Source organism: Enhydra lutris, unplaced genomic scaffold (assembly GCF_002288905.1).
Source record: "Enhydra lutris kenyoni isolate GAN:26980312 unplaced genomic scaffold, ASM228890v2 scaffoldscaffold3, whole genome shotgun sequence".
NCBI classification, from domain to species: Eukaryota; Metazoa; Chordata; class Mammalia; order Carnivora; family Mustelidae; genus Enhydra; species Enhydra lutris.
Genome location: NW_019154087.1, coordinates 21368712 through 21379459, shown reverse-complemented (window position 1 = coordinate 21379459; position 10748 = coordinate 21368712). Strand labels below are relative to the sequence as shown.

Here is a 10748-nt window from a genome sequence, read left to right as displayed (position 1 = left end):
GGGGCGCCTGGGGGGCTCAGTGGGTTGAGCCGCTGCCTTCGGCTCAGGTCATGATCTCGGGTTCCTGGGATCGAGTCCCGCATCGGGCTCTCTGCTCGGCGGGGAGCCTGCTTCCCTCTCTCTCTCTCTGCCTGCCTCTCTGCCTACTTGTGAACTCTGTCTGTCAAATAAATAAATAAAATCTTTAAAAAAAAAAAAAAAAAGAACTTACATTGCTAAGAATACTACTAAGATTGGTGGAGGTTTTTTTTTTTAATGACTTGCCCTATCCCCTGTAGGATTAAGTATAAATGTTTTTAATTAAATATACACAAAGATACATTTTTAAAGTTCAATAATAATAATAGCTAATAATTATATAGTAATTAGTGTATTTCAGGCAACATTTTAAGCTTTGAAATACACTAATTCATTTAATCCTCACAACAACCATTTGAGGTAGTTTTTACCCCTTTTTACAGATGATGTAATTGAAAACTAGAGAGGTCAGTAACTTGCCCACGGGAACATAGCTGGTAAGTGATAGAACCTAGAATCGAATCCAGAGTCCCCATCTTTATTCACAGCGTCCTGCAGCTTGTCTTTTCAGTCTTCCTTACTGTTTTTGCTTTGTTCTCATGGGACTCTTTCAAAAGCAGTGTGTTCTCTGACAGTAGTAGTTTTGAGCTACATATATACAGAATTATTAAATAAAGTCATCATTACTCCCACCAGTCTACTTTTCAGTATTTCTAAGTTAAGAATATTGCAATGAGCACCAGCCCTATTTCTAACATATTTTGTCTTAACTGAAACATGAATGGCAGGGTAACAGAAAGTCTATAGATACAGGGTGTCTTGATTAATCATTTAAGGAAGAAGGAAGCTTTCCTTTCAGGGCCAGAGGTATTTTTATATCTCAGGGCCATGTATTATGGGAAGATTTAAGATAAATTAAGAGTATGTGTTTCCTTTGTAAAGTGAGCGAATGGCTGTTGTTAACATAGGCACTTTCTTAGCTGGTAAGTTTCAGAACGAGAGTACTATGGAAGTTGATTCCCTTAAAACCATTATTTTGCAAAGAGTAAGAAAGTCACATAGTTGTATGTGTACCTAGTTTGAAGACCAGCTTAGGCAAGATAGCACTCAAAAGTCTGAACTCTTGAATTTAAAAAAGCTAACTTCCACAAGGGATTTCTTTTCTTCAGACTAGTTTTATTTATTCCCAGTGTAGCTGTATCCAGGGAACAGTAAAGATGCCCTGTATTAAGCAGCTCCAAGAGTATGATCTCTTGGAGAGTTTTGCCCGAAGGTACTTTAATATGAGAGGTAGTTTAAACTGAATGTCCTTTTTAAAATACTGGGGCTCAGTTGATAATAAAGCTCTTCATCGTGTTAGGTTCTATCTATGAAGATAGATTACTTCCTGATTTACTAGATTCAAACCATGAGAACTCTGGGTAAAGCAGAGTAAGTTAGGATACAGCATTCCCATGCCCTTTGGTGGTGGTGGTAGAGGTGGTGGTGGTGGGTAGAGTGGGAGGTACTCCGTGTGCATTTCTGCAGTGGCTTTTAGACTAAGCTCTAGAGGGTGTTGTATTCTGCCACCTCATATATGCAATCTGAGTATCTCATCCATAGGTTCTGGCTCTCAAAGAAGGTCTCAGGAAAGGCAGTCAGGAAGTTTGCATAACCGTTCACATACCCTACAGTACTTGACTTGGCTGTCAACTCCTTTTTGGTTGTAACTCCCCATTTGTTGCCGTTTGTATGTACTGTACCCAGCCTAAAGCGGGGCATTTAAATAAGGATTGATTGTTATTCTGGAGTCACAAATAAAAATGTCATACTCTTGTGCCATTTAATATCCTCCAGCTTTAGACAAAGTTTACTTGGACAAGCAAAAGAAGGCTAAATTCTGAGCATAGTAAGAGTCATAGTTGGGGAAGGCTTAAGTCTTGACGCTTTCATCATTAGCACTTCTTAAAACGGATTGCATCTTTTTTCAGGAAACTAAAAATTTGAGTATGTTGTGTGATGGTCTGTTAATACAGTATGTTGACTTCCATTGTATAATATAAAATGATATAATAACATTATTCTGTCTTATTCATAGGTTTCTTCCAGTGCATTAAGTAATTGCTCTTTAGGTTTTTTTAAATCATTGTATAGCCATCTCATTTGTTTCCAGTTAAGCGTTGGATATTTTTCTAATAAGTGAATCTTTTTAATTTAGTAAATGTGGAGAAAAAGAGGAAGATGTTTTATCATACATATAGGTTTGTGCTGTACTTTGGCTCCTTTGGTTAGTGTCAGAATCAACAGCCTGAATATCGATTCAGTCATGAAAAGAGTGGATTCTCTTCTGATTTTTTTCCTGCTTAGTGGCCTCTCTTAGCACAGTAAGTGGAGTTTCTTCTTTCTCATTTCTTCTTACTGTATATGCACACTTGTACTTTTTAAAGTGCAATGCTAATTGCATTTTGAGAAAGTACTTCATTTTTAAAGAGGTTCTTAAATTGAAGAATTTGTTTTCTCTAAAATCTTTTTACAGGGGTCCCGTGGGTGGCTCAGTTGTTAAGCGTCTGCCTTCTGCTCAGGTCATGATCCCAGGGTCCTGGGATCGAGTCCTGCATTGGGCTCCCTACTTTGGAGGGAGCCTGCTTCTCCCTGTCCCACTTCTCCTGCTTGTGTTCCCTCTCTCACTGTGTCTCTCTCTGTCAAAGAAATAAATGAATAAATAAAATCTTTAAAAATAAATAAAATCTTTTTACTGTTAACTTGTGTTTAATTGCAAACTTTTTAGTATATTTAATGCAAGGTCTAATATTAGCCAAATTTTCATTTTAAATAGGCTTTTATTAGAGGAATATGCCACTCTGAATGTGGTTTTTCAAAGTATCAAATTGATTTCTTGTATTGCCTGAATTTATTTTAGTTTGCATTGATTTTTACTTTCTCAGATGAGTTTGTAATAATTACTATTTTATCTATATATATTTTTGAAAGATTTTACTTATTTATGAGAGAGAGAGCGTGAGCACGAGCATGGGGGTGCTGGGAAGGTCAGAGGGAGAGGGAGAAGCAGGCTCCCTGCTGAGCACAGAGCCACCAGGGGGCTTGATCCTAGGACCCCTAGATAATGAGCTGAGCTGAAGTCAGATGCTTAACCAGCTGAGCCACCCAGGCACCCCTATTTTATCTAACTTTAAAAGATGTCTCAGCAAAGCCAGCAGATTTTTCTGCGACTTATTTGGTCCTAGTGGGAAGATCAAAGCTTCACTCATCAACAGTTTAACCTTTACGCTCTTCTGAGCTTAGATTTTTCTCTTTAATTGCTTTTTTCCTATGATAGACATGAATTATGTTTATTAGCATGCTAATTTTAGAAGGTCATCTGAAAGAAAAAAAGAAAGCATCAGAGGACTACCATGTGATTTTGGTGAGGCAGGGCGCTTTATTGTGCGTCCGATTTTGTGAAATGTCCTTAAAAATCCACACTGTGTTTTTGTGTTTTTTTCTTGTATCTTTTTTTTCAAGTTGAATTATAAGGTTTTCTTTATAAGGATATTTATTCCTTTTTTTATATTCTTATTTTTAATTGGGGTTATTTTATTTTCCCTCATAAAATTTTGTGAATGTCAATTTTTAGGCTAATTTTTACCAGATTTATTAAACAGTAAAAATGCCCACTTTTTTTTTTTTTTTTTTTTTTTGTAGAGGGAGAAGAAGTGTTACATAGTTAACCACTGTGCCTTTTCCACACAGTCTTCCCTCTCAGTGTGTCCTTTTTTTTTTTTTAAAGATTTTTTATTTATTTGACAGAGAGATCACAAGTAGGCAGAGAGGTAGGCAGATAGAAATGGGGAAGCAGGCTCCCTGCCGAGCAGAGAACTCAACGTGGGGCTCGATCCCAGGACCCTGAGATCATGATCCGAGCTGAAGGCAAAGGCTTAACCTTCTGAGCCACCCAGGCGCCCCCCTCTCAGTGTGTCTTACACAGAGGACCAGTCTCATTCACCTGCTTCAGACTAACGTGTAGGCAATAGGCTGAGATGATTGGTCATCTCAGAAAATTCAGTGTTTTGTAATTGTCACACTTGTAGGGCCACAGTTAATAAACTCTTTTTTTGAGCATCTGTGAGCAGAGAACTGTTCTGAGTACAGTTCTTTTCTTTAACTGTCATTCTTTTTCCGTTATGAGAATTGAGTTACCATCAAAGTGGCATTAGCAGAAGGAAGGTATCAAGTATTTGCATGTGTGTTGAATGCGGTATAAATTCATTTCAGTAGAAATGATCACTGCTCAGCAAGAGTGCACAGTCCCAAAGGAAGTATACCACAAGGGCCTCAAGGTCAAAGAAGGTAAACATGTATAGAGCTCAGTAAAATTTTCAAAGTATCATTGCAGTTTCCTGAATACTATCAGTGTAATACGTGGTACTTCTTTCACACTTAAACCAATTCATGTAAAAGCTGCTTTTACTAAACTGCTTTGCAGAAATTTTCTAACGGTTCCAGTTTTGATAATAAATTTGCTAACATTAAAATGCATGCTGGGATGTTCTTTAGAATGTCAGAGTTCTTTCTCACTTTTAATGCAATGTCAGAATTTTATTTCTCATCTTTCCTGTTGGTTTGACTCTTGTGTTTGTGCTTTCCACTTTACAGGCATGCAGTATGGTGACTATGTTAATAATCAAGCTAGCTCCGCACCAACTCCCTTGTCATCAACTTCCGATGATGAGGAAGAGGAGGAGGAGGATGAGGAAGCAGGTCTGCTTTAGCTTTACACCAGTTCTCGATCTTTTCCTACTCAAATTTTCTTTTTATGTCCACAGTCTATTAGCCTTAAAAAAAAAAAAAAAAAAAAGTGTTGCAGATTTAGCTCCATGAACTTGCTTGGTTTGGGTTACAGAAAGGTTGGGGCACCTGAGAGGTTGGATCACTTGGGTTACAGAAAGGTTGTGTTTTGCTTGTTTATTTTTCTTCCTTTGGACATCTTTTACCATTTTGTAAGTAACAACGCATCTTTCATGATGATAGAGTGCTTTCTTCTTTCAGAAATGCATTTCCTCTCATGTCACATGCCAAAGAATGAGCCCTAACTGAAGCTTTTGGCTTTATGATTGCTTTAGCACCCTTTTAGGAATATTCTGCTTTGTATGTCATTTTCATCTAATTGAAATGAACCATATGGGTTTTAAAATAGTAAAAAGAAATTGACAGTGTTTTTTTTAGGTCCTTTTTTGCCCTTCTCATCATATATTTAAAAGAGCAAGAACTTGTAGTTACTATCCTGCTTCTTGAAGATGTAGTTCACATCTTTCTAGTGAAGAAGTTGCATATGTGATTATGTGTTGCAGCCTGTTTAATATCCTTTTCTAGCTTTGCTGGGTAGAACACTGCTGAACATTAAGCAGTTCACTTCCTTCATTAATTCTAACAGTGTAAGACAACCAATAAGTGCTGACCTTTCAAGGTATGTATGGCCATGATTCTCCTTTGGTCATCTTTATTAGTGAGTAGAAGAATAGGCTTTATAAATAATATTTTTATATGTTTAAACACAAGTTTATTTCTTAATGCATTTTTGAAATATTCAGATCCTTGTGCACAATTTGAGGAGGGCTAAAAGTAGAGGGTTATAGATGGAGGGTAATTTTTTTTCTTTAAATATCTAAATACCCATCTGTCTTTTTGGATTTTTTGTCATTTTTAAATTTTGTATAATTTCAGTCTTACAGAAAACTTGGAAGAAGAGTAAAAGAAACTCCCATGTGCACCTATATAAACGATTTTGCCCTCTTGCTTTATTATTATACATTTTTTTCCTACATCATTTGAAAGTAGGTTGGAGTTATCATGTAGCTTTACTCCTCTGTACCTTAGTATGTATTTCTTCATTAAAGAACAATGTCTTACATAACATAAATGCAATACAGTATTCAAGATATGAAACACTGTTGTAATAATATCTGCTACGCAATCAATAGTCAGATCTCAGCAGTTGTCTCAATAAAATCTCTCATAGCTGTTTTCATGGCCCAGGATCCACTTCAAGGTCATCCATTGAATTTTGTTGCCATTTCTATTTAGACTTCTTCCATAGAAGACAGTCCTTTAACCTTCCTTTCTTTTTCTTGACTTCGACATATTTTAAGAATACAGGCAAGTTGTTTTCTAGAATGTACCTCAGTTTGGGTTTATCTAATGTATCCTTGTGATTAGATTCAAATTGTGGTTTTGGCAGGATTACCACTGAAATAATGTTATGTTCTTGGTGCGTCCTGTCCCAGGCACAAGATGTTGATTTGTTCCCATACTGATGATGTTAACTTTGATTGCTTGATTAAAACAGTGTCTACCAAGTTTCTCCACTGTAAAGTTACCACTTTATCCCCTTGAAATTAATAAGTAATTTGTGGGGAGATTTCTTTGATAGCGTGTAAATGTCCTGTTCTTAATTAAACTGTCACTCAGTTTTAGCATTTATTAATGATTTTCTAATTCCTTCATTCCTTCTATATTTAGGAGTCAAGATTTCAATGTAAAGGAGAGCTTTTTCTTCTCCCTTGTTGACTTCTTTGGGTTCATATTGACTCATGGATTCTTATTTTATTCACTCAGTAATAATCCATTTCAATCATTAGTTATCTTCATAGCGGCTTGTCCGAGATGTGGCCATGACAGATCCTTCAGACCATCTTTTGAACATGTTCTCATGAATCTTTAAGCACATCGAGGCCTCAGTAAGATATTCCTAGCTCATCTTATACTGCTGCAACAGTGGACTGAGCCATTTCTCCAAGGTGTCCTGTTTCCTTTAGTGAAGAAGGGTATTTTAGAAACTAAGATCTGATTGTAGTGTGTAGTTATTGCCACTAATGGGTCGTTTGTTCTCAGGCCCTATAGTATTATTATTATTTGATGTATATATTATTCAGATCCTCTCATGATCCTTATTTTGCCATTTCAAAAGTGTATTATTTCATGTTATTTGTCAGCCTAACTTTTGCCCTCTTTTTGTAATTTTTTTTAATTCCCATATAATTAACTAAATTACTCTCATTTTTATTCTGCTTGTAATTAGGTGCAATTGTTGAAAAATCTGTTTCCTTAGGCTAAAAATATTGGGAAATCAAAAAAATTAAGCATTTATGGTTTTTCTCCTATCATCTTTGTCTTGTTTAATTACTTTTTTCTTGAATATATTACAGATTAAAAATTTCTGAGTTTTTTTATTAAAGATTTTATTTAAACTCCAGTGTAATATTAGTTTCAGGTGCATAATATAGTGATTCAGCACTTCCATACAATGCCCAGGACTATCACGACTGCCCTCCTAATCCCCATCACTTCTTTCACCCTTCCTCCCACCCACCTCCCCTTTGGTGACCATCAGTCTGTTCTCAATAGGTTAAGAGTCTGTTTCTTGGTTTGCCCCTCTCTTTTTCCCTTTGCTCATTTGTTTTGTTTCTTAAATTCCACATATGAGTGAAATCATATGGTATTTGTCCTTCTCTGACTTATTTCGCTTAGCATAATACCTTCTAGTTCCATCCATGTCATTGCAAATGGCAAGACTTCATTCTTTTTTATGGCTGAGTAATATTCCTGTGTGTGTGTGTGTGTGTGTGTGTGTGTGTGTGTGTATACCCACCTCTTCTTTATCCATTCATCAGTCAGTAGACACTTGGGCTGTTTCCATAATTTAGCTGTTACAGAGAATGCTGCTCTCAACGTCGGGGTACATTGAGTAAATACCTAGTAGTGCAATTGCTGGATCATAGGGAATTCTATTTTTAACTTTTTGAGAAACCTCCATACTGTTTTCCAGAGTGGCTGCACCAGAATAATTTCTAAGTTCTTAACTGAGTGGCATTTAGATTTTGATAATACTGGACATTTTTGAGCACTTACTGTATGCCAGTTGCAGCACTAAAGAGCTCATGGATTTTTGTGTCAGTTTTTCTAGATTCAAATTTTGACTTTGACACTTAACTAGCTTTGTGACAAGTTTCTTAAACTCGTTGATTCTCAATTTACTCATCTGTAAAATGGGAATAATAATAATAATAATAGTAACATTCACGTATGGTTATTTTGAGGATTGACAGTATTCTTTGTGAAGAGCTTAGAACAGTGTCTGGAAAATCAAAAAGATAACAGTCATTAACATCGAGGTTATGTTCTTACTGCAGTTTATTTTGTTCAGCAGTCCTGTAAACCAGAGAGAATTGGCTCCATTTTGCAGAGTTGACCGTGATCTGAAGGAGCTAAGTACCACTTGTCTCTGGTCCCACAACTACTAAGTAGCAGGGCGGAGGTTCAAACTGATGTCTGTCTTGTCTGCACGAAAGTGTGAAAAGGAAAATGTCTCTGTCTGCTAGTGAGCCCACAAAGCACTGCAGTTCAGGGAATCTAGAGGGCCTGTGGCAGTGATCACTACTGTGTTACTTACATACTGTCTTCTTCCTGCTTTTTTTTTATTACGCAGCAAAATAGTAGGACTCTACCATGGACATTTTTATTAGAATCCTGTGTTCTCAATTCATGGTTTGTTAAAAAAAAAAATCATATATTTGTTGATTGCAAATTAAAGACACGTTCTGAATGGGAAAGAAGATGTAACTTTTAAAAGAATTTAATTTTATTTTTTAAACCCTGCTCAGTTCCAATAATTTTTTCATGTGTGATGAGGTAAAAGAAAATGGCTGGGATTGTTGTGGGGACTACATATAAGTACTTATAAAAAGTAGAGCTTTAGAGTGCTCTACTTTTTAAGCATTTCAGTGGGATTCATTCCCTATATTCATGGAACTTTTGTGTGTTGAGTTTATATGGAATTGTTCTCCACTTTTGAAAAAATTTATTGAACAACCAGGAAATATTAATGAGCAGGTTCAGAAATCATTACTATTCCTCTTTATAGTTATGGTATAGATTTTGTAGTAAGGACTGTCTTATATTTTGTTAGAAGCTACGAAAAGTTCAGAATTATTGGAGAATAAACTTAAAGGAAGCTTAACAAGTAGCAAGCTATCATGTTCCCATATGATTTATCTTAAATCCTTGTCTTTAAGTTTATTCAGTGACAGGTATTCACTCCTTCAGTTGTTGGTGCTAGAGTGGACGGTCAGTTAGTTTTAGGTCCCATACTGCAGACGAATACTGGCATAGTTGTTACAGTAAGGACTAGAGTGAAAGGAAGTAGGTAGCGAAATAAAAATTGAGAAGTGAAATGATGTGAAGTTGGGGAAAGAACACAAAGACTAATTCAGACTTCAGACTTTATCAGCCCTGTTCCTGCAGAATATTGTCAGGTAATGTTCTGTTACCTGCTATACAAACTCTCAAGCACCTTTCCTCTAGGGAATTTTCAGGTTGGGAAGAGGCGAGAGGGCAACAGGTAGCTTTCTCACATGGTTCTGGGAATGTGACAGCTTGGGTGCTGTATTTTGTAAGTGCTAGTGGAATAAAACTTTTGATTTCTCATAACGAGTTTTAAGGTCGTAGTCAGTTTTTGTTTGACTTTCACACAGGCTAATAGTAATTAATCAGCTCCAGGTACTACGTTAGAAATAATGATATATTTATGGTTTGCTGTGGATATTTTAAAAGATAATGTTTTCTTATGACACAGAATAAGTTAAGTCGACTCCTGTGGATAACAAGAGAATATTGGCCTGCTTAGGTCTAACTTCCAAAGAGGAGAATTCTTTTTTTTTTAACTCAAGTATCATTAGATTTCTCAAACTTCATCTTACAACTAGAAGATTATACTCTTTGACCAATATCTCCCCCTTTCCCCTGCCCCTCAGAAGTAAATCCTTAAAAGGGTTCAAATCTGTATTTCCCTTTAATTGATGTAGTGTTTTATTATTTTAACAAGTAGATATCTTGCAGCTGAATTCAATACATATATATTTTTAAAATTTTATAAATTGAATACATGTCCTGGGTCTCTGAAGGATATTCATGCCACAAGAAAAGTATTTTAAGGTTTTCAGTGTTCATCTATATTAAAAAGCAAATGTACCTGTTACATTTTGTACATTACCTGTTACCTGACATTTAACTTAGAAACATGCCATACATACATATATATGATTGCTTTGGCTGGAAACTCCCAACTTTCTGCAGAGCGAGAGGGGGAGAGTATTAGGGCTACAGTGGAAGGAGATATGGTACCGGCATCTAGAGTTAGAATTCAAAAACTACTTTCAAAAAGAAATAGTGTTCAAGTAGTAATTAGATTTGGCTAGCCCCAAATCTAATTAACTGAAATACTAAACATTTGAAAATGCTTTCTGTTTTTTCTCCAGCCATGGCAAATATAATATAGATTCTGTGTTTTATAAGTACCTGCAAACTGGTCCTATCTAAGGTTCAAGAATGAGGGCAAGTCCCTAAGCTATTCATTGGACTAAAGCCAGCTTGTGCACAGAAAGCAGTGTATATTGCTTGGTGTCATGCTTCAGAGATTAATACAGTAGCATAGCCTCTTCCATATACCCCTCATATGATAGGGAAGCATATGTGATCACAGTATGTCTTGAGAAGTGCATTAAATAAGGGGTGAGGAAATTTCCTGACATAGGAAAGGAAATGATTTCCCATGGGTATATTAGAAAGGTTTTATGGAGGATTTGAAGTCTGAAGGATGAGTAGGAATTTGCCATGTGGAAGAACAGAATCTAGGCTCGTGAACCAATATCTATGGTGCAGAAATACAAGAGAAGATGGTATGTTGGGTGCAGAATGAA

General features: G+C 36.2%; 1 protein-coding gene across 4 annotated transcripts in view; it reads left to right on the top strand.

The window, feature by feature from the left end:
* Positions 1–10748, top strand: part of LOC111153827 (SEC24 homolog B, COPII coat complex component) — a 90348-nt gene that overhangs the window by 39487 nt on the left and 40113 nt on the right. For 2 of the 4 annotated variants that reach the window (XM_022513093.1, XM_022513085.1), the window contains exon 4: positions 4651–4755. The exons of the other annotated variants lie outside the window; for them this stretch is intronic. In XM_022513093.1, coding sequence (XP_022368801.1) covers positions 4651–4755 — 105 coding nt within the window. The remainder of the gene's footprint in view (positions 1–4650; positions 4756–10748) is intronic. 4 annotated transcript variants of the gene reach the window in all.